Source organism: Carassius auratus, chromosome 2 (genome assembly GCF_003368295.1).
Source record: "Carassius auratus strain Wakin chromosome 2, ASM336829v1, whole genome shotgun sequence".
NCBI lineage: Eukaryota > Metazoa > Chordata > Actinopteri > Cypriniformes > Cyprinidae > Carassius > Carassius auratus.
This window is the reverse complement of record NC_039244.1, coordinates 14,148,435-14,172,225: the sequence shown is the minus strand read 5'-3', so window position 1 is coordinate 14,172,225 and position 23,791 is coordinate 14,148,435. Positions and strand designations below refer to the sequence as shown.

Sequence of the window (23,791 nt, the reverse complement as noted above, 5' to 3'; positions counted from 1 at the left end):
TATCAATTTGACAGTATTTTAAAAATACATATCATGCAATGTTAAATCACTTACAGTTTTCTACCATATATGGTAGGATAATTTCGAGTTAACCAATTAACTGGACTTTCCTGCAAGAAATTGGAAAATGTTTAATGGCATATGGATTAAGATATCTAATATAGGCCTGACATCTGAACCCAACACCTAGGCTGCAACCACACACACACACACACACACACACACACGTACAGAAGAGTCAGTAGTGTCAGGTGACTTTTGCATATTTACCCATTTTAAGGTATGGGCTAAACGCGTCACTGGGTCATGGAGCCACAGGGTCACAGGCGCAGGATGAGGGACAGCGACCTCTGCTCATACTGAAAGAAAGCAAAACACACAATTACCACACAAAGCATGTGTCACACCACAAGAAAGCCATATAAACAAAGTGAGTGTTGTGTTTAAAAAAAAGCACACATTAACACAAGCGTTAAAGGGAGCCAAGACACTGAGTAAGCATGAAAATGAATATGAGGTGTTTCCCCTTCAGGGTTAAAGTGAGAAATCCTTCAAGCTAGAAGCGGATGGTGGATTCAGAGAGAAAGAGAGACATCATTTCAGATGTGTTTGGTGTAAAGGTAACAGGAGAGATCCAGCCTCAGGCCTCTTGTTGGGCTGGTAAACTGAAACGGGTCGCCATCACATAACACAAAGTCCCACACACTGCCAAGTTTCCTTTCTGGTTGGAGCAGGAGCCAGTGCTACAGGCATCTGTAGCATTACTACTGCTTTAACAATAGCATACCACAGAGCTGGCATTTAAAGACCCAGGAACAAAAGGAGACAGAAGAGCGTGAGGATGAGGGGATGGAGACAGGATGGAGTGACGGATGACGTTATGGAGATGGATGGAGCTTAGGATGCACAAAACAGGCTTAAACCAAATTATCCAGTCAGGAAAAACATGTGTGTGTCTGACAGTCTTTCATGTGATGTGGGATAGAGTGCACATTTACTGTGGTGGACATTTTTCTGTAACAAAGAAGCTAATGTGATCTTGAATGCAGGAGCTCATGCTGCTGTACAAATTTGAGACCTGCGTTTTTTTCCTTTCGCTCCGATGTCTCCTCATAATAAAGTTTTTGTTTTGTGACCATGTAAAGATTTTTGGATTTTTGTTAAAAATAATGCGACAAACATTATGATAACTAAAATAATTTAATTTAAACATACGGTAGACGAAAATATGATGAGAAAACAATTAACTGCAAGATATTAATAATGTAACAATGTTTTGACAAGAAGAAAAATATTTAAAGTTTGGACTTTTTTTTCTCAAAATGAATGTTATAAAAGATTTCAAATAAATGTTGTTGGTTTGAACTTTTCTCTTTCTTTTCATCAATGAATTTTGGAGAATAAAAAATAAAAATAAGTCAATAATAATTACTGTTTCCACACAAACATTAAGCAGCACAACTTCAACATTGATAACAATAAGAAATGTTTCTTAGGCACCAAATCAGCATAATAATATGATTTCTAAAGGATCACGTGACACTGAAGACTGGAGTAATGATGCTGAAAATTCAGCTTTGATATCACAGTAATAAATTACATTTGACAATATGTTTAATTATTCATTGAATAATCAAATTGTATATATTTCACACTTTTATTGATTCACTTTGTTGTTTTTTTGTGTGTGTGTGTGTGTAAAAAGTCGCTTTGGATAAAAGCGTCTGCAGAAGGACTCAAATGTAAATATAAAAGCAGACTTGTTGACCAAGAGACTTCTTTAAAAAACACATGAAAAACTTACTGAATACAAATTTTAAACAGAAGTGTATATGCTATTTTAGTCCATAAAAACAATCCAATCTAATGGTTTTAGTTCCCAGGGAAAAGTTATGAAATGTATACAGAGTAATAAATATGACTGTAAGCAAGACAGGAAATAGAAAGACTTCTGCGCACTTTGCGAGTGTAATGCTCTTCAGAAGGCAGAAAAAAAAGAAAAGAAAGAGTGTGTGTCTGAGGCAAGAGTGTGTCAAAGCTCTTGCATCCCAGTGTGACAGGCACAGGCAAGTGTTGGATTGTGGGCAGGTGTTTGCTCGGGCTATCGCGTTCTGCTGGCTCTACACTCCACACTGTTCCTGTATCAGTTTCAGCGTGTGTGTGTGTGTGTGTGTGTGTGCTGAGTGGGGGAGGTGTCAGGATAGAAGGGTCTCGCTGGGAATGGGGGCTACAACACTCCAAGAACCGGGAGGAGGATTCCTGACGAGAGGAGACACTCAGAGAAGGTTTCCAGTTAAACTGGTTCTACTGCTCAGCTCTCTCCTCCCGTCTCTCTCTCTCTCTCTTTGGGTGCTTCTCCTCCTCCTCCTCCCTCCTTACAAACTCCATCTCATTTTCATCACAAACTCCTTTTGCTGCAATCTTGCACATATTATTTTTTTAAAGGTCCTGCATTGATTTGAGTGTGTCCTTTAGTGCTCTACAATCTTATCCGCGCGCAAAATAAAATAAAATAAATACAAATATATTATGGAACCGAACAGGGTTCAATATGATAAATATTAAATGACTGGGTCTATTAAGGCACTATAAATTGTTACACGCACTATTAAAACACCTACTGCAATTCTTCTTCATATCAAATAAGACAAACTAAAATAGACAGTATCTGTGGTATCTGGTGTGTAGCTGGTCCAAACTGGAGAGCCAGCTGTTGAGCACCTGATTGAGACCAGCTTGGACCAGCTAGACACCAGCGATCATGTTCCAAAACACAGCTATCACTGGTTTCAGCTGGATTTTCCAGCAGGTGAGGGAATAGTGAGAGACCGCGACAAATCAAGAAATGTGCTTGATTGGAATGAACACAAGGGGTTAATGGGGGGGAGCGTATGAGGCCCTTGGCAAAGCAGCACTCAGCTGTCACTCCAAACAGGTGGCCCTCATATGACCTTTGGCTTTCTATTGCATACAGCAACCATTTTGTTTCAAGCAAATCAAGCCAGAAGCTCCAGCAAAGCCCAAGACATCACACAAGGAGGAAGAACTGCTGTGAGAGGAGTCAAGAAGATCCAAAGATGTGCTTTATGTGTGTTTGGCTGAGGGATGCTCACAGAGTGTGATGAACAAGCTACTGGCGTGCATACTCCTAGAAAAAAGGCTTAAAACATTTGATAACGGGGATGTACTGGCCAATTCTGGGCGATACTAATAATTTGTCATTTTACGGCTAATATTTAAATACAAATACTAAAAACAAGACATTTTAAAAAGCTGCAAGTAGTGTTATTTTAGTATGAATGGTATACGATTCTAGATTTTGTTCATATTTTAAATAAGACTTTATTTTTAAATTCTCATTTTTTATTTTAAAGTATTAGTCATTAAGTTGTTTCTGTAGCTTTAGTTTTTTTGTATTTTTTTTTTAAGTATGACTATTGAGTATGACTAGTTTTTAGTTTCAGTTTAATTATCTGTAGTTATTTTAGTACTTCAACTTAAACTACATAAAAATGAGAAATGTTGCCTGGACAACTAGATGAAATAAGTTTTATTAAATAAATATTAATTTTATATATATATATATATATATATATATATATATATATATATATATATATATAATTTTTATTAACAATAAACCCTACAAGTTTATTAAGGCATCACAAAATTATAATGTACAATATGAAAAGTAGATATTAATTTTGAGATTTGCTAGATTTCATTTATTCATGTTAGTAAATTATAACCGTTTTTAAACATTAATTTTATGTGAGCATCAGATGGTGGCAAAGAAAGTGTAAAATGTAAAAATAGGAAAAATAAGTATGAATAATTAAATCACCAATACTGATACGCAAACATAATTGCGTACTGGTATATTGTGGATCAAGTGATGCACTGTGTCAAGTAGTGATGCAATGAAATTTCAGCAACTAAAATATTTGGCTTTTGTAAAAATGATGCCAACAATTACATAACATTTCTTTGGCTGAAATATCAAGAGGCGGTTTGTGATGAATACTTCAGCAGATACAGATTCTCTTTTAGTCTGTGCTACTGGAACACACTGTAGCAGTGCATGCACTGTGAGGAGTCCCTAACCTCCTCTGTCCCATACAGCTGTTGTGCAGTGATCCGACTTGTGCTGCAGTAAAGCAGGCCGAGCTCGCTGAACTGCCACCCATTTCCAGCACCGTGCATTCCAGGCTATTTAAAACCAACCCCAGTGCAGATTTACCCAAGCATACACTTCTGGTCATTATTTCACAACCCCCTCCTGATCTCTCTCCATCTCACCGTCTCTCTCCAAAAGCCATCTTTAAGGGCCACTCTTCTGCAGCGGAATGAACCGTATGGTGAAAGATTTTAGGTTTGAGGCCTCACAGACAGCCACTGTCTGGGGCCAGACAATACAGTGTATTCCCAGTGAGCTGAAGTAGGTCAGAAAGTGTATTTGGCAGTGTTACGCATGTTTACGCTCGCTGTCTCCGCTGCAGAACTTGCAGCTTCCCGCCAGCTCCCTCTGCTTCTACTGTTATATCCACCCCGACCGGCCCTCTGTCCTTCTCCACCCACCTCAAACTGAGTCCTTATCATCAGACACAGACTTTGTCTATTCAGCACGCCCACTCTTGTGCATCTGAACTCGGGCATGCATGCATGCACGCAGACTACTTCTGCATAAAATAAGTCACCGATAGGGCTTAATTATAAACTACACATGGGTTGTTCATCTCTTTGAGAAGGAAACATACAGCTAGCTTCTTACGGCCAAACCTAATCACAAAACAGGGCCGCATCACTGACCGCCGGTCACCATAGAAGCCGCCATTCACAGAGTCCCACCCTGAAGCCACACCCCTCCTCGAGGGCCCTGTCGTTTAACACGGCCAATCTGGTTGGAGCAGTCAGGTGACACGGCAAAGCTTATTTGAGCGAGTAACTGCTGGAAACAGCCGGAGGTTGTCTGTCAACCACATGGCGCATGTCAAAAGCTAGAGAGGAGAAAAGCAAACCGCCTTTGCGAAAATAATCCACAGTGCTCATTCATACACAACAGCTTTCGCTAAAATAAGTGAGACTTTGTGTTGGAGCGGCTTTGGTGCCAGTGGACAGACTGTTACTGCGAGGCTGTAATGTACAGGAGACCTTAGCAGTGCAAAGATGGTTTCCATCCAACATTAGCCGTTAAGATCAACCAGTGTTACTGAAATAAAAATGCACAGTTTTACAGCATTATCATGTTTAAACAAATAGAAATTGTGTGCAGAGAATCTGATAAGAAGGGCTTGGAAGCCCCTAAATGTTAGTAAAAACTTCACAAAGTTATATGTGCATGCTAATCCCTCTCTCACTGTGGTCCCCCTCATAAGCTTCTGTACTTTGCCTTGGTGAGCACACTGATCTGGGACCAGAAACCAACAATCAGTGCAATATTTATTTCGAGACACACAGAAAAAAATAAATAAACTGGCAGCATGGTTCCTCAGTCATTTTAGCCTTTTACAAACTGATACACCATACATTGCAAAAAATAAATAAATCAAATTCTTAAATCTAAAATATAAAAGATTTACTTTAGAAGCAAATTACATAATATTAAAGGTCCTGTTTTCTGGGAAATGTATCAAAATTAAGAGAGAAAATATACTGTATGGTAATGGGTTAAGAAAAACTATTTTTTGTAAGATTATTTTTCTTAACCCACTGACAGATTTTTTTTTCTCTCACTTAACTTTTTATATCTTAAATCATTTAGCTACTTTCGATTCAAGAATGTATAGGCATTTGTACTGAAAAACAAGACAAAAAAACTGGGGAGCAAAATTAGTTTTGAAGATATATTTGTTCAATTCATAATCACGAGGAGGATACAAAATTATATTTGTGTTTAAGGCCAACCCTTTTTAGGGTTTGTTTCTCAACTCCTAATTGTACGTTACATGCTGGCTGTGTAAATGCAGATAACACAGAGCTCTGAGCAGCTGGAAATGGTTGGCCAAAGGTAAAGCATCTATTTACTTTATTTGGTTTTTAGTCTGTCCTATATAATGATTATCTCAATCATAGCTGTTTGACTGCGGTGTGTGGCATACTCTCATTGTTAGTATCCCAAATGAAAGAAAATGATGCTTAAACCAAGCGGCATGGTTGCTCACAAAACGCCATGTTTTAAGAGCTGCATTTACACAGAAAACATGTAAACAGAATAAAATAGTGAAGACACAGATGCTGTGATTGGCTGGGGATGGGGGAGGCTCTCTGATTGGACTGAATTAGCTTTTTAGTTTACCAGGTAAATATTTTTACATATTCTAAACAAAAAGAGCACATACGTAAACCCCATCATCTAAAACGAACAATTAAACAATCAGAGAGCATTTACCTGAAATACTGAGAATGGAGCGATGGAGGGCACTGTGGAGCAAACTGTCCAAATTAGAGATCAAGGACATTACTATGTCCTAATTTCATCAATCATACGTGTTGAAATGATGGTTTTAATATACAGCTCACCGTAATACTGACAATAAGCACAATTTACTATAGTAATATTGGTGGATTCTCATTCTAGAGAGCATCTGATAAACATGGATAAACATCAGTGGAAGTGCAGGTGGAGGCTTCATTTTGGTCCATTTTCCAAGAAAGACTGCACATTTTTCTTATGCATATTTTAAAAGTCTTGCATATTTAGCTAATTGCAAGCTGCAAATCACTTCAAAGCTAACAGACATGGAATATAAGCCACAAAACTGAATTTTTATGTCTGACTAATTAAATACCTACTCATTAGTGTTGATTTTGCCTTTTAAAGCTCTTTGTCTGATTCTAGTATGCTAAAAGAACACGTCCCATGCTCTGCGATAAGCAGGTTAATATTTACTCGAACCCTGAGATGAACTGGGCTTCTAAAGAACCAGGAGTGACCTTTGCCTCGTTTCCATGTTTTGTTTTCTCTGTCCTGTTCTGTCAGGAATCCTCTCCTCCCCGACAAGTTTTTGCAAGCGGTGATTAGTTCATATAAATAGTAATAAACTCTCAAAATACAACTTACAATGCAATTACTTTAGGGTTCCACTTCTAAAGCCAAGCCCGACAATCCTTTAGAAATGGATCAGTTTTATGAAATGGTTTTACTAAACCTTTTTTCTTGCTGGGGCACACATACTTAGAAACGGTTGTGTACGTACGTACTATTTGCTTGCAAATGTTACGTAAGCTGCTAATTGTGAGGGTGGGAAATCTGCTTTTAACATCATTTTGTTTCAAAAACTGAACACTTAACATTTGCAATAGCAAGCGTGTATTATCAGACATTGGCGAGAGCCAGGATGGTGGACGGACACATTCACTGCAAACACACTGCGTGCCTTATTTTCTAAGAGCTAGAAGAGACGGGAGCGGCCGGGTTTCTCCTCCTGAAAAGGCGCCATTTTTGCTTCATTGTCTACGCTGCTTCAGGGCGTTTTGGGAGAGGCTGCAAGAGGACTGCCTGAATCACCTTAATCTCGTCGAACGGAAACAGTCAACTAATAGCATCGTTCAGCTAGCATGACTTCACAACATGTGGTTTTTTTAACAGTCCTGTTGAAAAACAACTTCTATAGGTACTAACAGATCATGAAAGCCCCACTGAACATGACATCAGATGATACGGGATGATCTTGTGATAATGTGCCATGAAGTGCTCACTAATGAGATGGATGTGCTGGTGAATGAGTGTGCTTTGAGTTATATCCCCACTGACTCCTCATGCCACGTCATAACCAAGTCAAATTTCTCTTTGATTTTTGTCCGTGATACAGATGAATTAGCCACAGGCATATTTTCATATCTTTCAATTGTTTGTTCAGTGCTTGAACACGAAACTGGGAAGCCTGCAGCCTACAAAGAATTCTAGTACAAGACGAACAGGTTCCGCAATGTGACTCAACCTCCCGTCTTCCCATTTCGATCTCACTCCTTCACTACTAAATTTTAACAAGAGCGTTTCTTCAGCATCTCCGCCTCCCTGCGCAGTGCTCTCTCTCTAGAAGCTATCAAAACTTCACGGACTGTGGGCAACTGCCAGCGCACAAAACTGTTTAGTCAGCAACAGAGGCAGGGTGGGAGAGAAGGGACGGGGGAAGAAGCAGGGGGAGGCGAAGGAGGCCTGCAAAGCCATATGTGATCAGTCTTTTCCTCTTGCAGACAAACGTAAAAAAGTGAAAGCAAAGCACACGATCCTTCAAAACGGAGTGCAAGCAAGTTAAACTAATTATGATTGTGGTAAAACATCTCAGTTTGACTATTGTGACCGGTTTGATTTACTATCACATGACTTAATACTCAAACAAACAGGGTTAGGATATGCTACCTTTTGATTTATCTTTTTCCAACTTCCTCTATCCACACAGGCCGCTCCGTTTCCTGTCATCCATGTCTCACTGACACCAAAGCATTTTCACAAAGGACTCCGGTTTTCTTTACTGCACTTCATAATTCAAAAAGTAGTAAAAAGACGCCCAAACTTTTCAAGAGAAAATCGAAATGTTTCTTTATGTTTGACAGCCATGCTGCAGGTCAAATTCATTTGTATTTTCTAGATTTCAATACAAAAATACATATGAAAAATGTTAAAACACCTGTTTTCCAAGCCTGTATGACTTTCTTTAGTTCTATTTTTATCTACACAATGAAAGTGAACAGGGTCCAAAACAATAATTGGATCCTACTGACTGAAACAAAACAACACTGAGATATTTATTAATATATATACATATATATATACACATATATATATATATATATATATATATATATATATATATATATATATATATATATATATATATATTTTTTATTTTTTTTTTATAATATAGGTTTGGAACAACCTGAGGATGAGTAAATCATCTCCGAACTTTTTTGGGTGAACTATATCTTTAAAAGAGGCCAATACTTTTCTGATTTGGTCATAAATGAAACCATTTTAAAGACCGTCTCTTAAATACGAATGAAACATGCGAATAGATGGCATCCATCTGCAAACTAACTTTCTTAAGCCCTGCAGGTCCAGCGTCTCACCCAACACCCCAGGACCGAACCAGGCTTCCCATTCCCTACGAGGGAGAGGGAACATAATCTTATCTAAAATAGACAGGTTAAAAATAGCTCCAGAGCGAAACAGGACGCCCATCTCTACCCCTGGATGAGTGAACAGAACACCCATCACTAGAAGCAGAAGGCTCGGTGAAGTGACCAATCAGTTTCTCCATCCAGTCTGGGACTTCAACAGACCGGTCCCTCTGTCTTTACACGGTGTAAACAATCACAGCTGGGCATGTTTGTCAAAGGATGTTTACTAGGGAACCCCCGAAAGTTGATTTTAATGAATATATATTAATCAAGGCTAATCAAGATGTACCGACAGTCAATTAAAACATTTCCAAGGCCGCGTCCCAATATTCAAAGAGCCCGAAACAAAAGCAAAAAACTAATTCATCCACTCAATAGGGCTGTTGAGACTTTTTATATACTTCAGAGTGATTGAATAGAAAGTGGAGTAAAAGCTGATGGCCCTTTTCTATCACTATTAGCACGGCAGCTCTGATGCTCACAATGGGTTTTCTCTATTCAACTCTGGCGACTCCCTGCTGAGGGCAGAAGAGATTACAGTGCAGACAGACCACTGGTTGCTTGTTCACTAGGACATGCCTTTGAATTTTCAATGGACTTCTTGCTTTACACGTCTGAACAAACACATCTCCACCCTACATCAGCCTGCATTGTGAGGGGAGCAGCTATTAGAAAAATTAGAAAAGGAGTATTTGTTTTTTAACCTTGCCTCTCTGCTTGGGGAAAACTGTAGATGATGATTAAAAACAAAATCTTGAAATATTATATTGATATTGGTAAAGGCAAAACATGCACAAGTTTTTGCTTATATAAAGCAACACAGAAACAAAAAAAGTAAAACATTTGCTAAAGGTGATGAAGCAACATTCACACATTTGTAAATGTATTCTGAACCAAGGTTTACTTTGAGATTGCACAAAGAATAGCGACTTACGTCTGATCAGCAAAGTTTCTCAAAACTATATTATGGTGATGGGCAAAATCAATTTCAAAAATGAAACCTCTAAATCAGAAGTTTTCCACATTTCCACTAATATAAATATAAAAATCTAATATAAAAACATACATTACATCGTACACTGCTTATTAGATAATTTGCTAGGAATGCATATTTTATATAGACTGTAGTGTATTCGGACACCCTGGCGTACCTTCCGGCACATTATACTACACCTTAGCTTACATACAGTAGATCACTATAAAACCACAGTGTAATATCTCAGCATTATCCTTAGATTACCAACTAAAGAAAAAAAAAGTACTTTATATACCTTTATTTAATGTTCAAAGCACCTAAACGATACACATTACTACTCTAAGATAGTAATTTACAACTTTAAAGGGAAGATTAGGTACAAAGTTGTCCCTTTAAGGATACTGGCCCTTTGCATTTTTTTAGTGCATGCATGGAATATAAGTTACTGTACAAAACAACCATGATGTAGTAAAAAGTCAGCAGATTGCAAGGACGGAGCGAGTGAATGATGCTGCCACTGCAGGCCTCCTGGAGCCCAGTGTTGAATTTGGTAACGGAATGTGAACTCCTCATCCGGATCTCTTCACATTCTGATTCTCCAAAGAGACGCGACAACGAACAGAGGATGATGGGAGGAGGGCGAGTCCCCATCGAAACTATGATGCATCCGAGTCATTAGTCGTCCCAAATTAAGATGGTTTCAACTGTATCGTCGATGTGGCTGCTCAGTTTAAATATAAAAGCCGACTTTTCTTGTATGACTATTCGGTTCATCTCATGCAGCAAACCCAACCCAACGATGTCACGACGACAGCGAACTTCCTCCTTTAAAACGTCTGACATTCCCAAACATTAAGTTTGCAAAGTGCAACTAAAGAAAGAATGGTGATTTGGTGAGCAATAATAACTTGTCGATAGTGAAGAAAAGTCGAAAGCACAAATAAAACGTAAATGCAACATGTCCCGACAAGGTCAAAATATAAAGGGAAGCGTGTCCAACCCCCACGCGTTAGCCTCGATCAAAGTTCAGATGTGGATGCTTCGGTTGACTATAAAATACTAACTTTTGATGACAATATAGGAGCTAAACTTAATTTGTTCAAATGGAAGATAACGCCATATCAGTGGCATTGTATGTACGGTTAATTAAAGAGGTAAAGTTAACTCAGGTATGAATACATGTGCGCTGGTTAGACGCGATGAATTCCTGTAGTCAGGCGTTCAACCTTTGGATGCGAGAATGAAACGAGGAAGCACAAACCCGGGCGAGGAAAAAAAACATCGGACATCATCTCAACATCGTCGGCCTTGCAAGTTTAAAAACTTCCAACAAAGTATCCATCCACCAAAGTTTGCGATCGGCAGGATGGTGAACGTAAACAACAACAACAACGTGTAGAAAAGTGCTGTACTTACGCTCGACTTTGTCGGGGCTGGGCTGATTGCGCTGAGACATGGTGATGGTGAAAAGAGATGATGGACTTCGAGAAAAAAAAACTGCAAACTTGTTCCGGAGAGCGATCAAAATGGCGTATTTGAGGATGTGCAAAGTTCGCCAACTGGATACTTTACATCGCCCACTGTGTTAGCTCCCTAAAGGAGTGATGGCCATCGACACTACCGACGAGTGAGGGTCAGAAAAGTCACTTTTTCCTCAAAGCGTGTTCCTGAGCGCTGCTCAGTGAACGTGATAAGTAGACGCATCACGTGTTGCTCTAGTCTCCAAGGGGACGTGTGTTACTGAGGCTGCCGCTGGAGTTCAGCTGTGAGCATCTCCACGGGAGGGGTGCAAAACTTCTCCCCTTCAGCCTCATCCGACTGATTATTCACGATAGATAGATAGATAGATAGATAGATAGATAGATAGATAGATAGATAGATAGATAGATAGATAGATAGATAGATAGATAGATAGATAGATAGATAGATAGATAGATGTAGCAACAAGTGTCTAGCAACAGTGTCTTTTAAAGCTTTTTGTAGACGTACGAATTTTGTGATAAATAATGCATATTTATACATACATGCATATATATATATATATATATATATATATATATATATATATATATATATATATATAAGATACAAAGTATATATATAAACTGAAACTGAAAATGTAAACTTGATGGTGACGTTAGCTCATTGTGTGATACTGATGAGGCACACGTCACTTTGGCGCCTTCCTGCTATCACAAGACAAAACACCTGTTGGTCGTCAAACTATAATGGAGCACTCGTCGTCTCAAAAAAATAAAAATAAATATTGCGGTAGGGCATTTAATAGTCTCAGAGACAAACGAGGAGTTAAATTTTAAGGAAAGAATAAATAATTTGACGTAACGCCCACCTTTATATGAATTTCGACAGCAGAGTAAATCGCTGCTCCGTGAAATCTAACTCAGCATACAAAGATCATAAGTATAAAGTCCTTTTGAAGCTTTTTCTATGACATATAACGTTAGTTCATATTTTGATTAATGATGTTTGAGTTTTCAGTGTACAAATACTACGTGTAAGTTAAGCAACACAACGTGACAACCTTGAAGATGTATTTGGTTATAATTATATAAATCCACGTCTTAACTGAGCTAAGAGTAGGCGTTTTTTTTTTTGTATTCCCACATTCATGTTGTATATTTTGTAACATTTTAGTGAAACAGACTTGCTTTATTGGGTATTAAAGAAACAATAAATATATAAACAAATAAATAATTTATTAGAGATTATGCTTCCATTCTTAGTTGAGAAGTTTACAAACTTTTCAAAACATTTATCTTCAGGCATTATAACTTCGTGAAATTTGTCTCACATATAGGCTAGTGCATTTGACTGATGTAGAGATGTGTCTCAAAAAAAATAGATTTTAAATAGATTTGACTGGGATACAGGTGTGACTCCAGCAGCACTGGGTCTGTTCTGCCACTAGAGAGCAGTCTCTGCATCGCTTTATGTAATCACAGGAGAGTGACCTTGTGTTGGTGTACTAAGCAGTGTTTCTGACCCACAGTGACCTGGATAATTGCCTCTGGCCTACATAGTGTTCTCCATCCTGCACAAAACTCCATGTTCCTTTGTATTAACATGATAACAGTTTTTTTCTTTCTTTTCTTTGTTTAAGATTTTATTTTCTATCTTGTTTCTTTTAGAGAAAATTTTTGCTTAATTAAATGTAAGCTTTTGGTTTAAATATAATGGAATTTACGATCTTTAAATTAAAAACCTAAAAAAGAGACAAGGTTGAACACAATGTTGAATTCAAAATAATGCTGATAGTTCAAGTTGATACGGCTATCATGTACAGCTCATATCTGTGTTGTAATGAGTGTGAGCGTGTGTTTATGCACGTATGGATGGTGCTATTATTTGAAATACCTGTGTATGAGCATGTGTGGGGGAAACACATGCTTCCAGAAACTTTACAAACAATCAGCATTACCATTTTGACAATAGTGCCATCTGATGGCAAATTATATGTACTGCTTCTCAATGGCCTCATAGCAATCAAAACTAAAAAATTTTACTCTTACCTACTATTTTATTAATCGATTATTTTATTTTATAGTTTATTCTATCTATCTATCTATCTATCTATCTATCTATCTATCTATCTATCTATCTATCTATCTATCTATCTATCTATCTATCTATCTATCTATCTATCTATCCATCTGTGTGTGACCAAAAAATACAGTGTTTTGACTGGCCAACATTATTTTATTTGGTGAATATAAACAAATTTAGAGTTTGATGGCTACAACACACTCCAAAAAGGTTGGGATAGACTTTCCTTTTAATTACAATGTTTAATTGTTTGGGAATCGAGGATCCAAATTGTTTAGGTTTTGCAAGCAATATTTTTGTCCAGTCTTGCTTGATGCAAGACTTCAGCTGCTCATCAGTCCGTAGTAAAAAATCTCATTGAAATCATTATCGAAATCATTGCTATTATGCCATCTGTTCAATTAAAATATTGACTTTTATATATATATATATATATATATATATAACGTTTGTACCGAGTTTGTATAACCCACTTCTTCAAGCTAATGATGGAGACAACGTGTCCTTATAGTCAATGCATCTATTGAGTGAAATACAAAAACATATAGCCTATTTGTGACAAATGTGAGAAACACGGTTTGTCAGTTACACGTGTGTTATAAAGGTTGAAGAGGTGATTAAACAGAGTTTCGTATACATTCCTGTTTAAAAAAATGCAGATATTATCCCGAAGAGCTAGTAAGTTAAAATGTGTACATAAAAACAAACGATTGTAACAGTCCTTCCGGTCGAGTTTACATTATGTGAGTATTTAAAATGCATATAATAAGTGATTATTGTTACTGTTATAAGTTCTCTGAAACCTATAAATATAACACTGAAAATATATTTAAAATATGTCAAAAGGTGTATTAAGTGTTGGAATATCTGTAGAGCTTATATGTTTGAAATAATATTTAAAGGAAAGTACCATGCACACGTTGCCTGTTAAAAATTAGTTTAATTTGTAATTCAAATGGAAGTAGGACCTCCAGACCTTCCAGATCTCCTCCAAAGACTACGTTACTGATTCTGTTATAGTTAAGGGTAGGATGGGACTGACTTTGACTGACAAATACAACTCCTTACTTTTCACAACAGAATTGGGTGAGTCGTTAAGATAATGCAAGGTATTGAATTCTTGTTTTATTTTGTTGTAATTAGATTTTTAAAAAGCTGGAATTCAATTTTCAAACCTTGATATATAACCTATATATATATATACATGTGTGTGTGTGTGTGTGTGTGTGTGTGTGTGTTTAATCTTTAACATATCTATTGATTGAATGTTACTCTGGAGGTCACAATTTAATAAATTTGGTCTGTTTGGTTTCTACATTCCATTTTTAAGCCTGAAAATCTGTGTGTATTATTCTGGGTGATTTATTCTGTTGTATTTCAGTTTCATTGGTACAGGCAGCATGTGCTGGAGGAACACGTGAAAACGGATTTAAAGGTTTCTCCGACTGCCTGCTCAGCCTTGAAGAAAACTATTCTCGAAAGTTGGATGACAGCGAAAACCTACAGAACATCTGCTCGTTAGTACACACTGTCTGCAGTCATTTCTGGAAGAAGCTTAGCATTAAATATCTGGTGGTCTTTCTCATATTAACATATGCCTGAGTTGAACTCATGCCGTCCATGACTCAGACCCACAATACTGAAACATATTTCATTCACAAAGTCTATAGATTGTGCACTTAGTGTTTATCCTTATGCAGATGCCTTCCATTCGTCCATTTCCACCGCGATCGCAGGTTGTCAAGAAGGAGCAAAAGACCTTTTGGGAAAAACTGAAACTGCGGTCCCGGAGCTTGTCCATCAGGCAAGCTTGTTTGAATTGTGCTCCAAGGATAATGGAGTATCCAGAGTTTTATTACCAATGCAGATGAAGATACTGCTGATGTGTTTTACCACACTGGTGCTTGACTTGCTTTTGAGCTATCACATACAGTCAAATGAATTGTCTCTGTATATGCAAGATCCAGAGCAGAAACTAAGTGACTCAAAAGTGTTCAATAATTTAGTGACTCCTCCATACTCCGCAGCAGAACTAGATTCATTATAAGCTTGTGTATAAAATGTATTCTTACATAAAAAATATTGTATGTTTTACAAGTAAATAATATTTTAGTTCTCCTTCACAATTTCATGTTTAATTCAATGTGTTACTTGCAATTCTTTGAAACGATTTGTAGAATTCACTAGCAATTTTTGAGTCAAAATTTTTTCTAATTGCTAATTGTATTCTGGCTCTATGGTATTCTCAGAAACATTGAGAAAAAAAGGAGTGAGCTATATTCCCATGGTTTAAATCTAGTAAAAACGATCACCTTTGAAAATCTAGTTGATAACAGTTGATAAGAGCAGATGGTTAACTGTACAAGTCCTAAAAGTTTAGTGTAAACCACGGAAATGCCACTGATGAATATAATTATGTGAAATGTTGTTGTCAGAGCAGATGATGGCATTCGTTATCTGAGGAGAGTCAGAAGGTGCTCTTTAAAAACAACTGCTGTCTAGAGCAAGCAGATCACGTAATGCACACCGTCTACTGCGAAAATATCAGCTCTATGTTCCTGCCAAGACTCTAGTTACCAGTGTAAATGTGTGTAAAGACCGTTAAAACAGTATGAAATTAATAATGTCTCCATTCTTCATTGCTTCTTACATTTATCATAACTAATTTTTTAAAATATGCAAAATATTGAACTAGAGTTACAGCTATAAAATGCAAAATGTCATGTAGAAGGCCGCTGTATTGTCATGTCTTCAGGTATGTGGGCTACAAACAAGCTCTTTCTGGTTGTTAATAATGCAGGAAGTTGTGTGAGTATATGGGGCAGGAGGTAGATCCTATGTGAACCCATGGAAGGAGCAGGGCAGAGGATGAATAATACACACTGGTGACATGTTTGAATGCAGGAAGAGACAGAGGCTTTCAATGGTTCAGCTTAATGCTCATCAAGATGTTAACATTTGCAATGAGTTTAATTCAGTGTGGTGTAAACTTCTGGAAGCTGAGGTGCCTCTGGTTCTCCAGCTGGCTTTTCATCTAAATTGAGTATGGAGTATAAGTGCTTTAGTAATTAAGTAAATAAATAAAGCTAAATTAAAAGTAGAAAAGCTAATTTTATTAAACAAACTACTCAAAAACAAACAAATTTACAATACAAACACACACAAAAAACATGTAGATGGTGGTGTCTAATTACAAAACAAGAATTCTTGAGATAGCAGTATTTAATTGCTTGATCGCCAGAAGTGTTCTTCAGATGTATTTACTAGTTAAAAGGCATCAGACATGATTGTTTCTGAACTGAGTCTGTTATGTTAGTTTATTCACATAGTTTTTATTTAGCAGAAAGTGCACAGTCTTGTTTTTTTTGTTTTACACAGTTAGTGGGATGCTTAGAGTCACTGAAAGTCACTGCCACAGTCAGCCATGATGCGGCCTGGAGATCTAATGTGGTCTCCCCAGGCACAACACTGCTGTGGACATGAATTTCTCTTAATGTGATGTTAACACCATATAGTGGCAGTAAGCATCACATTAAGGTAGCAATGAATAGTTCTAGGCTAAGTGCACCTTAAGTAATTTGTATTTATATCTAATATAGCCTACTGCCTTTTGAATTAATCTTTTGTTGGAAGAATGAAACACTACCACTGAAATTGTTTGTAATGCTGCAGACATACTGAAACAACATAGGCTCTTCAATATAGGAATAAACATTGTGTATTGCATCCCACTGCCGTTGGTCCATCTTCTCCTGGCACTAGATGGCGCTGTATCTATCATTCACAACTACAGTGAAATCAACATGGACTGATTGATATTCTCAATGAAAATAAAGAAGAATTTTATTGTATTAACATTTTGGGGAATAAATCAGAGGATAAAAACTTTAAGTGTTAATGCGTTATTTAAAGGACACAGGATTATATAATAGAATTTAGGGAAGATTATGGTCCTGATCCACACTCCTAATCAGAAGGTGGCGGTAATGCACCTAAAAGTTGTACGCCGTCTACCATTAAACGCCAAGAAGAAGAAGACGAAGGAAATCAACATGGCGTCATGCAGCAGGACTCAAGTGATCTCACTCTACAGGATGCTTGTAAAAGAGAGTAAAAAATTCTCCTCATATAATTACAGGTACATTTTTACTATTCACTGTGAAAAATACACAGTACATTCTTGCATTTTGTCTCGTTTTATCACTTTTACTTATAAAGTATTACAAAACTAATGAAACCAGTTACTTAAATGATTATGTATATATGTAAATAACGCGTATTTTTAAATTAGTTTTAGATTATTTAACACCTACTGATTGTTTACTGTAAAAATACTGCTTGTTTTCAGAACATACGCACTTCGCAGAGTGAAAGATGGCTTCAGGGAGAACCTTCACGTTGACAACCCCAAAACACTGGATACACTCATAAATGAAGCTCGAGAGAATCTGGCGCTCATCAAGAGACAGGCAAGCTATGCCAGCTTTGTTTCATATTCCAGTATGATTTTTTTTATGGCCAACGAACTTGAATGGCCTGATTCAAATGGAAAAATGTCATAATATTTTACAATACATTTAATGTTCTCTATCTAAGACCGTCTCACTTAACTTTTCTCACAGGTTTCCATTGGCCATCTGTATTCTTCTCAAAGGACAGTTGTTGAAAAAGAGCCTCATTTATAAATGTCTTCAGCAGCAAAATGTCTTGAGTTGTTAATGACAAATCTGTTTAGCCTACGAGCTGCACCATTGACCTTCTCTGTAAAATTGTATATGATAGTATATTGTAAATGTGTGTTTATGTTATATTTATTAGCAAATAAATAAAATACATAAACTTTAAAGGATGGCTAGAATATGAGAATCACTGTAAATAAAAGAAGCAAATAGCCTATGTACATTAAAGCATGTACATAGCAAGTGTGCAAAACGAAGTCAAACTTTTCCCATTGTAGCACTTTTCCTTCATTCAGTCTTAATGTCACTTGTATATCAGAAAATGTCAGCCAGTTATTTAAAGTGTGCCTGACCCCAACCTCTCTTGCGTTGCTCTGTATCAGTATGATCACACCCTTCACTTCCGAAGTGGTTCCAATGCGACCCCCAGGTGGCGTGACTTCATATCAAACTCCAGCAAACTAACAGGCATGTCAAAGGCTGGTAATAACCATGATTAAATCACGTCATCTCCATGTTGAAGCTGCTGGTTTGGAGAACGACTCTGGATTCTAGATGACACATTTCATGTTTCATCTGCATCATCAGAGATGTCAAAGTGTCTGACGTTTGCCAGGTTCAGCCCCAACATGTCTGCAAACTGGACTCTCTTTCCACGGACTACAGTCGGGTGTTCCTTGTATGAGGAAGATTCATTGTGGTATAGATCTACAGGCAGAGATTTGGCTCTTTGCCTGTCAGTTTTTGGTGAAAAAGGTGATGATTCTGGCTCAAACTGAAACTTAGTCTCGTCAGTTTGTGTTTCCTCTGACTGCTCAATGCCCATGTGCATTCATCATGTTGACCAATTCGGATGTAATTGAGGAGCAGAAAGTCTTTTAAATATAAGAACTGGACTTGCGTAAGAAAGATGCTTGACAAATACTATGTGCACATGAGTTGCGTCACAGCAACGTCACATGTCTTTGCAAACAAATGGGTGATGTCTAATCAGCAAAAAAAATGACTTTTAAGAGCCAGAAACTTTTATTACATAATATTAGTTATTTAATACATTTATCAACACATAAGATTTTGCATTGTACAACCTAAAGTATTTTAATTTAAGATCTTTATTTTGACAAGTAAAATAATTTTTTTCTTTAATGTCATAAAATTCATATTATTTACAGTAGACCCCCCCCCCCCCCCGCATTCTTTAGATAGACTAAAACACAATTTAACATATAATAATAATCAAGAATCGTAAAGAACAATCAATCTTTAAAGTCAGATTTAGACTTCTAATGCATGTAATCTGGTCAATCATTGTCTAGTGCATAGTCAGCATGACCTACTAAAGAGGGCTTGTGCACACATGACAGCGAGCACATGTAACTGTTAAAGTTTAAGTTCTGTTTAAGTTTCAGTCTTCTGTTTACAGTCTTCTTTTAATGAGATTGTTCATCCAAAAATTTAATTTTAGAGGATTCTTTTGATATGGTTCCAAATTATAATTAAATTGCCTAACAATCATTTAGAATTTGGTGGACTTTGACACTTTCATATGGACTTTCCATATCCTATAAATAACAAAACAAAACTGGAAGAAAAGATAAAAGTTCTAAACCAATTTCCTTGTGAAGGCATTTTAAAGACATTAACACTGCAGCATAATTTAGTTAACCATTTTGTGTAATGGAGCAAGTCATTCTATTTTATTGTATTTTATTTTTTGTTCTAAAATCGTTTCTAGTTTTAGTAGTGACTCAAGAAAGTTGTTATTTACACTAATGGAACGTACAATTATAATAACTCAGAATAACACAGATGTTTTTTTTTTTTTTTTTACATAAGGTAACAAATCCTAATTGTTTTGTTATTTTATTTTTAACTGAAAAATAAGAAATTTTACGTACAAGGCGTCTGAACTGTTTTATGATCCTACCGTGAGCAGGAACTGACGTCAAATGTTTGCGACGAAAGAAGTGTCTAACGTTACCTTTTTTAAAAAACATCAAGCCAGAAAATCAGGGAGTTTTATGCTCGGTTGATGTCATAAAAATGTAAACATTGCGCATATAGTTGTCAAAATGTCGCCAGAGCTGGAGAAGTGTCCGAGAAGCCTGTTGGTGTGCGAGAAATCAAACTTCTTGAATGAAAAGTCTAGGCATGACATCCACGTGTCGAAGCACAACTTTAATTACAAAGTGAGTTTATTCAGTAAACATTTGCTGGACATATGTATTTGTTTGGTCCTGTGTTTGGATGGCGCTAGTTCCTCACAGTGATTGTGTCCTCCTCAGATCTCAGTGCTGATTCCTGAATGCGGGATCCTGCCCGCTAACATCAGCCGTGTCCTCGACAGCTTCAGCCCGTGTTACTTAGTGCGGGATCTGCCGGTTTATGAGCTGCTGGGAGAAACATTCCTCGAGTCTCTTGTGAAGAAGGGTAGGAGGGGAAATATGCTATTGTCCATTTCTGGCACTTCTTTTCCCCCCCAGAAATTTAGATTTTGATTTGATCTCTGTACACAGGAAACTTCTATGCGCTATCATATAACACCAAGATTGATGAAGAAAATTCCATTGCACTTCTCTCCAGCGGTAAGCAAGATACTTTCACAGATAAGCAGTGTTTGGATCATATGGTCGGTTGTTTAAACAGCTTAGACAATTCTTACAAGTTAGTGTTCCTTGCAAAAACAAAAACGTCAACTAGGTAAAACCGGTAAAGCTTAGGCTATAGAAATGGTTAAAACCAGCTTGCTGGCCAGCTTAATAGGCTGGTTTGACTTTTTTTGTTTTTTTTTGCAGGGTTCTCATTATTTCTGCAGAACTAGTCATAAATATACATACCTATACATACCTATATATATATATATATATATATATATATATATATATATATATATATATATATATATATATAATGGAAAGATACTTTTTTTACATCTTGATATTTTTTTATTTAAATATATTATTTTTATATATTAAAATTAACCTGTTAACTGTCACTCACTTTTTTGATGTGATTTCTAAAGTGTGATAGAGAAAAAGGCAACAAAGAAGACTTTTTTTTTTTTTTTTTTGACAAAAGTCAGAACTCCTGTTATGATGTAGGTTTATAATTAATATAATACTTTTCCTACATAATTTTTAACAAAAAAGATAAAATATCTATTTAGGAGTCTTATACCTTTCCAACGATATATAGTTTGATGCAGATGCTAGTTGGTTTTATTAAAACATCTGCTAAGAGTTCATTCTGATAAGCACATTAGTATATAGATATAGACTGAATGCCACAAAATGTTGATTAAATTGGGTCTTTAAAGCTTTGACCTGTGGTTTTTATCTATGCATTTAAAAAAAAAAAATATGAATATAAAAACTCTTCTTTCCAGGTCAGTTGATTTTGTCTCTGGATAAAGACACTTATGAACAGCTTGGTTTGGAGGGATGTCCGTCTCTGTACAATCACAGAAAAGCCATGAGATTTGGTAAATCTTTATATTCTGAGTAGCTTTAATGCATGACATGAACGTGTTTTAATCTGTGAACAAATACAAGTATTAAAGTTGTAAAATGTCTTTGTTTTGCAGTCGTGACTCTGGATCTCACTGACAAAAGCCTGACCCCGGGCACCAAACGATACCAGCGCGTTCTGTCAAGTTTAAAGGACAGACTACCACTCAGATATGACTTTCTTTTCACTAAATACAACCCAGGTTTGTCTTAAGTAGGACAGAATCACCGTCACTGGCCTTGACACATTTATAATTTGCATTAGCGTTTGTATTCATGAATTTTGCAGGTGCAGATGAAGATCAGACACTTAACAAGCTGTTGTCTCGGTATTCATACGAGGAGCACAAGCCTGCTGTTACCCATCACACCCTGAAAGAACTACCATGTCCCACACTTTACCCTTCAGATATACAAGGAAAGACTCTGTCGTGTGACCCACATCACTTCTTGGAGTGGCTTGGAGCAGTTAACCTGGACATCAGTTGGTAAGTGAGCTGAGGAATGATTAAAAGAGTTTTTAATTCACAAAATCCTGTTACTGTGTCATGCCACGCTCTTGTATGATCTGTTAAATATGTGAATCGGCTCCATGTATTGTACAGTTAGTTCTTAAAGACTGTTGCATGAAGAGACAAACAAGGAGTTCGGTTTGTTTGACTATTTCTCAATTTAACTGTGTATGTTTTCAGTGAAAATGCTGCTGACAGTTTCCTGTCGACATATGTGTGTCCAGAGCCCCAGAGCTCTGTCAGTCAGGCCTTGCTGTGCACCGTTACTGGCTTTATCTCACCTGAGAATGTGTTTGTGCTGCTGCAAGAACTCAGGTGAGAGCCCAGCATTACTGTCACATACTGTATCCCAACTTAAATGTGCAGGGACAACTAGAAGTAAGCCATTTGTACATCACTTTCCCCATAAACACTGTGGCATGATCACAGCGTTAAGATTATGTTCACAGTTCTGTGTGGTATTTTTTTTTCTGAAAAAGTGCCTTTAACTGTATTGAATGTGCACTTGTGTACTTCAAATCTGAACACTGTATTAAAAAAAAAAACTTTAATATTAATGAAATAAAAGGCCACTTAAAGAGAACACTTGCACTTTATTACTGTCAAAATAAAAGTTTTACTTAGCGTATTTTAAGTCGTTTTAATAATCCTGTCATGCTGTAAAGTACACTAATTTTAATGTGTTGACTAAGATTCTAATGCACATGTAAAGTACTTGATTATAATTTTAACAGTAATGTGTTATGTAAGACTATATTTAAAATCTATATATTTTAAATGGAAAAACTTTCGGATTAAAAAAAAATTTGTTTCATATTTTCAATTAGAATACATTTTTATTTAATTGCAATTAAGTGTCTGAAAACTTTCAGTCTGCACTTATAAAAGATTTAAGTATATTAAGTAATATTTCCATACTACATACTATTTTTAGAAGTATGTGAAAGTGTACTTTTGCAGCTTACAAGCTGTTTATTTCTCTACCCTGAATCATCCAGGCAGTACGTCGATGAACCGATGTTAACACCATGGGTTTCCCTCACGGTGCATGGATTCATGGATAGTCCTGTGTCGTGGGGAGCCACAGAGCATGGATTCCTTAAAGGTGGCGAAAACTTCTACAATTTTGTTTGCTTCAAGAATCAGGACTACTGGTTACACATGGCTACCGGAGCTCAAGACGGCTGCCCTCCCTAAAACATTCGATTTGATGATTTATTTATTTTTTTTTTATCATGTGAGTTTGTTAGAATGTAAAATACAAACATAAATGTAAAATGTTTGCCGTTGTTTCAAGTTTTTTTTTAATTAAAATTACATTTGAAGAGGACAAATGTAAAAAAAAATTTATGTGGACCAGTCATTTTCACAGTTGTGATCAGAATGATCAGAAACCTACAAATATTTTTTACAGATTGTACAATTTATGACATT

The 23,791-nt window shown here is 36.7% G+C and overlaps 3 protein-coding genes across 4 annotated transcripts in view; 2 read left to right on the top strand and 1 right to left on the bottom strand.

Annotated features, from left to right (window-relative positions):
- LOC113116768 (ras-responsive element-binding protein 1-like) overlaps positions 1 to 11,923 on the bottom strand; it is a 29,175-nt gene extending 17,252 nt beyond the window's left edge. Inside the window, exons 1-2 of the mRNA XM_026285101.1 lie at positions 11,513 to 11,923; positions 271 to 359 (exon numbers count right to left, since the gene is read on the bottom strand). Of these exons, the coding sequence (XP_026140886.1) occupies positions 271 to 274 (4 nt within the window). The 5' untranslated portion in view covers positions 275 to 359; positions 11,513 to 11,923. The remainder of the gene's footprint in view (positions 1 to 270; positions 360 to 11,512) is intronic.
- A 5,735-nt stretch (positions 11,924 to 17,658) lies between these two features.
- On the top strand, positions 17,659 to 18,506 carry LOC113110752 (LYR motif-containing protein 4-like). Of its 2 annotated transcripts, none has more exons than XM_026274926.1 (3): positions 17,659 to 17,798; positions 18,009 to 18,129; positions 18,283 to 18,506. In XM_026274926.1, exons 1-3 carry the CDS (start codon positions 17,713 to 17,715, stop codon positions 18,343 to 18,345), a joined length of 270 nt encoding a protein of 89 aa, XP_026130711.1. In that variant the 5' UTR covers positions 17,659 to 17,712; the 3' UTR covers positions 18,346 to 18,506. The 2 variants fall into 2 exon arrangements, with proteins under 2 accessions (XP_026130711.1, XP_026130703.1); XM_026274918.1 differs by having other exon boundaries at positions 18,009 to 18,160.
- Positions 18,507 to 20,277: 1,771 nt separating this feature from the next.
- rpp40 (ribonuclease P/MRP 40 subunit) lies at positions 20,278 to 23,682 on the top strand. The gene is made up of 8 exons (XM_026285095.1): positions 20,278 to 20,528; positions 20,625 to 20,769; positions 20,856 to 20,924; positions 21,725 to 21,820; positions 21,923 to 22,048; positions 22,135 to 22,333; positions 22,538 to 22,672; positions 23,356 to 23,682. Exons 1-8 carry the CDS (start codon positions 20,412 to 20,414, stop codon positions 23,552 to 23,554), a joined length of 1,086 nt encoding a protein of 361 aa, XP_026140880.1. The 5' UTR covers positions 20,278 to 20,411; the 3' UTR covers positions 23,555 to 23,682.
- The last annotated feature ends 109 nt before the right edge of the window (positions 23,683 to 23,791 follow it).